At 41.2% G+C, this 6,074-nt stretch overlaps 4 protein-coding genes across 4 annotated transcripts in view; 2 read left to right on the top strand and 2 right to left on the bottom strand.

The window, feature by feature from the left end:
* Window positions 1-1,098, top strand: part of LOC108364124 (uncharacterized) — a 1,590-nt gene extending 492 nt beyond the window's left edge. Inside the window, exon 2 of the mRNA XM_017617698.1 lies at window positions 116-1,098. Within this exon, the coding sequence (XP_017473187.1) occupies window positions 116-378 (263 nt within the window). The 3' untranslated portion in view covers window positions 379-1,098. The remainder of the gene's footprint in view (window positions 1-115) is intronic.
* Window positions 1,099-1,146: 48 nt separating this feature from the next.
* Window positions 1,147-2,101, top strand: LOC108363997 (RNA-directed DNA polymerase from mobile element jockey-like). Its single transcript, XM_017617542.1, has 2 exons — window positions 1,147-1,216; window positions 1,349-2,101. Exon 2 carries the CDS (start codon window positions 1,412-1,414, stop codon window positions 2,099-2,101), a length of 690 nt encoding a protein of 229 aa, XP_017473031.1. The 5' UTR covers window positions 1,147-1,216; window positions 1,349-1,411.
* A 342-nt stretch (window positions 2,102-2,443) lies between these two features.
* LOC108364115 (RNA-directed DNA polymerase from mobile element jockey-like) lies at window positions 2,444-4,357 on the bottom strand. The gene is made up of 2 exons (XM_017617688.1): window positions 3,526-4,357; window positions 2,444-3,393 (listed from the first exon to the last, which is right to left on the bottom strand). The coding sequence occupies exon 2, from the start codon at window positions 3,328-3,330 to the stop codon at window positions 2,599-2,601; it is 732 nt and encodes a 243-aa protein (XP_017473177.1). The 5' UTR covers window positions 3,331-3,393; window positions 3,526-4,357; the 3' UTR covers window positions 2,444-2,598.
* Window positions 3,714-5,038, bottom strand: LOC108363989 (nucleic-acid-binding protein from mobile element jockey-like). Its single transcript, XM_017617531.1, has 2 exons — window positions 4,408-5,038; window positions 3,714-4,237 (listed from the first exon to the last, which is right to left on the bottom strand). Exons 1-2 carry the CDS (start codon window positions 5,036-5,038, stop codon window positions 3,714-3,716), a joined length of 1,155 nt encoding a protein of 384 aa, XP_017473020.1.
* Between the last annotated feature and the right edge of the window lie 1,036 nt (window positions 5,039-6,074).

Raw genomic sequence — 6,074 nt, 5'->3', positions numbered from 1 at the left:
CCAACAACAACAACAAACACACCGGTACCTGCCGACTGCACAGCGGTGTCAACAGCCCGGCCTATTCTTGCTGCACAAGCACAAATTAACTTGAGTGCAAGCACTGGCAACAAAGGTAAAGCGCAAGAAAAGTTGAAAAACGAAACAACTAAAAATACGGCCATACAGACTGGAATGGACCGCTGTGTTACAATAAAAAGAAAACTTAGTCCGCAAAATTCAACGGGCAGTAAGACAAAAATAAACCGCCTTACCTCAACTCAGCAAGTCAGTACGAATAGATTTGCACTGCTAAGTGACAATGCCGATGATGTGAATAGCCAAATTTCTGAAGGTGCTGCAAAAGCTACTAATGCAAACCTCCGCCCATTTTTATAAGAGAAGAGAATCCAAGCGCTCTTGTAAAAAAAATTCACACAGCTAATCGGTAGTAATAAGTTACATATTATCCCACTATCTAAGGGAAATATTCGCGAAACTAAAGTACAAATTTATTCCGAACAGGATTTTCGAAATACCTGAATGACACAAACACAAAATTTTATACATACCAACTTAAAAGTGCAAAAGGTCTACAAATTGTAATTAAAGGTATCGAACCAAGCGTTGAAGCTGTGGAAGTTTTGGAAGCACTTAAAGAACAAGGTTTCAATCCAAAAGCTGCTGTGAATATTTTTAATAGGAACAAAATCCCTCAACCTATGTTTAAAGTTGAGCTCGAGCCTGAAAACAAACCTCTGGGCAAAAACGATGTGCATCCAATTTATAAATTGCAATATCTGCTGCACCGTAGGATAACTGTGGAAGAACCGCATAAGAGAAATGGCCCTGTACAATGCACCAACTGCCAGGAGTATGGTCATACTAGGTCTTACTGCACGCTTCGCTCAGTGTGCGTAGCTTGTGGAGAGCTACATGTCTCTGCCACTTGCACATCAAACAAAGAAGACCCGCGTGCAAAAAATGTGGTAACTGCGGTGGAAATCACACAGCAAACTACAGAGGCTGTCCAGTCTATAAGGAGTTAAAAAACCGGATCAACCAACGCGTGGCTTCCATACGTACTCATAATGTACCGAATGCCTTTGTACCCTCCCAAACGAATCCTAACGTCTTATTCGCCAAAAGAGCCACGTCGCCAACAGTTCTATCAAACACCGTCAATGGCGTCTCGTTTGCAAGTGCCTTAAAATCAGGCTTAGAAAACCGTGCCCCTACAAAAACTGCACCTCAAGTTGCGCCGCAAGAACAGCATCCCCATGCACAATATGGTAAACCATCCAATATCGTCGATAGCGTCGATGCAACAAAGCATGATGAATTTCATGACTTTCATGCAAAACACAATGCAAGAACTCATGCGAAATCAAAATACGCTGCTCAACCTGCTTGCTACTCAGCAAACAAGATAATGACCTTACTTAAAATAGCCCACTTGAATGCAAATGGCATTCCTCACCACAAACTAGAGCTGTCAAAATTTCTTAAGGACAAGGAAATTGACATAATGCTCCTTGCTGAAACACACCTCACTAATAGATATAATTTTGGCATTTCGGGATATACCTTTTATTGCACGAATCATCCAGATGGAAAGGCGCATGGCGGAACTGGTATTTTAGTCAGAAACCGGATTAAACACCATCATTTGACTGGAATTGCCGAGAATTATCTGCAAGCAACATCAATATGCGTACAAACAAAGCAAGGTGATATTACGCTGTCCGCGGTTTATTGTCCCCCACGTTTCACGATAACAGAAAAACAGTTTATGGATTTCTTCAGTTCGCTGGGAGAGCGCTTCCTTGCTGCAGGTGATTATAATGCGAAGCACCCTCACTGGGGCTCACGCTTGTCCAACCCGAAAAGCAAGCAATTATATAACGCGCTTATATGTAGAAGAAACAAACTCGATTACGCTTCTCCTGGAAAGCCTACATATTGGCCGGCAGACCCGCAAAAGTTGCCAGATTTGATTGACTTTGCGGTGACAAGGAAAATTCCTCGCGGCCTTATTAGTACAGAATCAGTTGCTCAGGTACAAATTTCAGCGGCTCACATTTTGACACATTGGGTACGGGTGGAAGTTAAAAATCATTAGTTGCGGGGTTTGGCCTAAAAACATTTTTTAGATGAGAAGCAAAGGTGTTTGCTTTTTCTGCGTCACTCCGAGCCCATTTGCCATTGTGGTCCCGTACTGGCATTTCAGTCTCTATTGGCGCATTTAGCTTGTGGTGTGCTTTCCATAACGAGTGCTTTGTGCTAGTCGGTGAGAGCTTTTGGATGTACCGGTACTGTGCGTACTGTTCCTCGTTCTTGAGGGCTCTCGTCAGTGCATGTGTGGCCGCCTTGAGCAGTTGTTTTTATGCTGGTGATCTATGAGTCTGCCATATCCGTCGTAGGCGTCGTTTTTCCAAGACAAGCATTTCAATTTTCCTATTGGTTAAATTATATTTTTTATTTTGCACATAACCTTTCTGGGGTGTGGAAATGCTAGCGGCTGCTCTAAGTGTAGATTCAAGAGCGGCTATGGAGTTTTCAATATCGGTCGGCGTATCTAAATTTGGATCGACGTCTATATGCGCACTGATATATTTTTTATACTTTAACCAATTTGTAGCCCTTGTCGTGAGCATATAGGGTGACTCTTTCTTGCGGCTGATGCCACAAGGTGAAAAGTACAGGTGAGTGGTCTGATGAGAGATCTGCAACTGATTCTGTACTAATAAGGCCGCGAGGAATTTTCCTTGTCACCGCAAAGTCAATCAAATCTGGCAACTTTTGCGGGTCTGCCGGCCAATATGTAGGCTTTCCAGGAGAAGCGTAATCGAGTTTGTTTCTTCTACATATAAGCGCGTTATATAATTGCTTGCTTTTCGGGTTGGACAAGCGTGAGCCCCAGTGAGGGTGCTTCGCATTATAATCACCTGCAGCAAGGAAGCGCTCTCCCAGCGAACTGAAGAAATCCATAAACTGTTTTTCTGTTATCGTGAAACGTGGGGGACAATAAACCGCGGACAGCGTAATATCACCTTGCTTTGTTTGTACGCATATTGATGTTGCTTGCAGATAATTCTCGGCAATTCCAGTCAAATGATGGTGTTTAATCCGGTTTCTGACTAAAATACCAGTTCCGCCATGCGCCTTTCCATCTGGATGATTCGTGCAATAAAAGGTATATCCCGAAATACCAAAATTATATCTATTAGTGAGGTGTGTTTCAGCAAGGAGCATTATGTCAATTTCCTTGTCCTTAAGAAATTTTGACAGCTCTAGTTTGTGGTGAGGAATGCCATTTGCATTCAAGTGGGCTATTTTAAGTAAGGTCATTATCTTGTTTGCTGAGTAGCAAGCAGGTTGAGCAGCGTATTTTGATTTCGCATGAGTTCTTGCATTGTGTTTTGCATGAAAGTCATGAAATTCATCATGCTTTGTTGCATCGACGCTATCGACGATATTGGATGGTTTACCATATTGTGCATGGGGATGCTGTTCTTGCGGCGCAACTTGAGGTGCAGTTTTTGTAGGGGCACGGTTTTCTAAGCCTGATTTTAAGGCACTTGCAAACGAGACGCCATTGACGGTGTTTAATAGAACTGTTGGCGACGTGGCTCTTTTGGCGAATAAGACGTCAGGATTCGTTTGGGAGGGTACAAAGGCATTCGGTACATTATGAGTACGTATGGAAGCCACGCGTTGGTTGATCCGGTTTTTTAACTCCTTATAGACTGGACAGCCTCTGTAGTTTGCTGTGTGATTTCCACCGCAGTTACCACATTTTTTGCACGCGGGTCTTCTTTGTTTGATGTGCAAGTGGCAGAGACATGTAGCTCTCCACAAGCTACGCACACTGAGCGAAGCGTGCAGTAAGACCTAGTATGACCATACTCCTGGCAGTTGGTGCATTGTACAGGGCCATTTCTCTTATGCGGTTCTTCCACAGTTATCCTACGGTGCAGCAGATATTGCAATTTATAAATTGGATGCACATCGTTTTTGCCCAGAGGTTTGTTTTCAGGCTCGAGCTCAACTTTAAACATAGGTTGAGGGATTTTGTTCCTATTAAAAATATTCACAGCAGCTTTTGGATTGAAACCTTGTTCTTTAAGTGCTTCCAAAACTTCCACAGCTTCAACGCTTGGTTCGATACCTTTAATTACAATTTGTAGACCTTTTGCACTTTTAAGTTGGTATGTATAAAATTTTGTGTTTGTGTCATTCAGGTATTTCGAAAATCCTGTTCGGAATAAATTTGTACTTTAGTTTCGCGAATATTTCCCTTAGATAGTGGGATAATATGTAACTTATTACTACCGATTAGCTGTGTGAATTTTTTTTACAAGAGCGCTTGGATTCTCTTCTCTTATAAAAATGGGCGGAGGTTTGCATTAGTAGCTTTTGCAGCACCTTCAGAAATTTGGCTATTCACATCATCGGCATTGTCACTTAGCAGTGCAAATCTATTCGTACTGACTTGCTGAGTTGAGGTAAGGCGGTTTATTTTTGTCTTACTGCCCGTTGAATTTTGCGGACTAAGTTTTCTTTTTATTGTAACACAGCGGTCCATTCCAGTCTGTATGGCCGTATTTTTAGTTGTTTCGTTTTTCAACTTTTCTTGCGCTTTACCTTTGTTGCCAGTGCTTGCACTCAAGTTAATTTGTGCTTGTGCAGCAAGAATAGGCCGTGCTGTTGACACCGCTATGCAGTCGGCAGGTACCGGTGTGTTTGTTGTTGTTGTTGGCGCGATGGAGGTAGTAAAACATGTCACTGTACTAGTTGTGGTTGCCGCTATATTTTGGGATATGTTATCGCTTACCGAATTTGGTGTAAGCGTTGGGCGTGAAATGTGATACGGCACAGGTGAGGCGCACTCTTCACTCAAAGACATCGGAGTCGTCAATGGTAAGTTTGGAGGACAAGTCCGCTGACCTGAATCTTGAGGGGGTTTGAGGGTGGTCGATGGATTGGGCTTTGCGCTTTCGCTGTAACTCTCGTTTTGCTCGCGTTGTGTCTGAGCTCGGATTGCAGCTTGACTCATCGCTTTCTGTTTTCATTTGGTTTGTTTGTTTATTTTATTTTATTTTATTTTATTTTTTTTTTGTTTTATTAAAAATAATTTAAATCTAATTTTTTAACAGGTGGCAACTCTTAAAAAAAAATAAACCTTCTATTGTTCACAGATCAAGCTTTTTAATCTGACACTTCATTTTTGAAAATGGAACGAATCGTGCAGATCTCAAGGCACTGACAAAAAATGAAAAAAATATTTTATGCTTTAGCGAAAAATGCATTACTTCAGAAAGCGCAAAAATTAGCAGGTTTTTATTTCTTCTTTTGAAAGCTAAAAGCCCGTACTATTTAACAAAATAATAGAAAATAACCTATTTTTAAATATGTTTTTTATCCATTCCACTAAAATTTAGCATTTTTTGAAATTTTGTTTAAAAAAATGTTTTTCTGAAATACCGCAGGGACACCCTGTGTTTAATTTTAGTCCAAAATTTTAATTCCTGTAATTTTCTACTATTTATATGGAAACAAGAAACGTCAAACCACCATTTTATTTCAAAGAATATATTTTTGACATTTTTTCTGTGAAGAGCTTGCGCATCGCTATGACCGAAAATGTTAGTTTGGAGTGCTAAATTTCAAAAAAGCTCCCTCAAGCCACGTGGCTGTCTGCGACATTTTATGACACGCGAAAGTCACGCTTCCAATATTTTAGACGTACGCACATTCCGAAGGTCAAACATGGACTCGGACCACTATCTTGTTGCTGAAATGATACGCGCAACCTTGGTGCTGCTTCTTTTTTTCATGTTCGTCGACCGATTCACCATCTATAAAGGCTACTCCTAGCATTTGCAGGAAACAGGCATTTTCCGCGTCAGACATTTCGACATCCCTCATATTGGGCACCTGCTCTTCCCCATCCTCAGATAAAGAATCTCCTCCGTTGTCCACAATGGTGTCAAAAAGATACTGAATATATGCCTCATCTTCTGCAGCACTCAATATGTAAAAGAAAAGGTATTAAAAATTTTGGTTTGTCAAAATATATTTAAATATATGCA

The sequence above is a fragment of the Rhagoletis zephyria genome, unplaced genomic scaffold, assembly GCF_001687245.7.
Source record: "Rhagoletis zephyria isolate East Lansing unplaced genomic scaffold, Rhagoletis_zephyria_1.1 Rzeph_scaffold_00030, whole genome shotgun sequence".
Taxonomy (NCBI): domain Eukaryota; kingdom Metazoa; phylum Arthropoda; class Insecta; order Diptera; family Tephritidae; genus Rhagoletis; species Rhagoletis zephyria.
Note: the sequence above shows the minus strand (reverse complement) of the source record. Positions and strands in the feature narration are given on the sequence as shown.

Excerpts from the sequence above, each read along its gene's own strand:
- LOC108363989 (XM_017617531.1), bottom strand. The coding sequence starts at position 5,038 with ATGAGTCAAGCTGCAATCCGAGCTCAGACACAACGCGAGCAAAACGAG. Across the intron at positions 4,238-4,407 it reads GAATAGCCAAATTTCTGAAG|GATTTTCGAAATACCTGAAT; the intron begins GTGCTGCAAAAG and ends TATTCCGAACAG.
- LOC108363997 (XM_017617542.1), top strand. The coding sequence starts at position 1,412 with ATGACCTTACTTAAAATAGCCCACTTGAATGCAAATGGCATTCCTCAC.
- LOC108364115 (XM_017617688.1), bottom strand. The coding sequence starts at position 3,330 with ATGACCTTACTTAAAATAGCCCACTTGAATGCAAATGGCATTCCTCAC.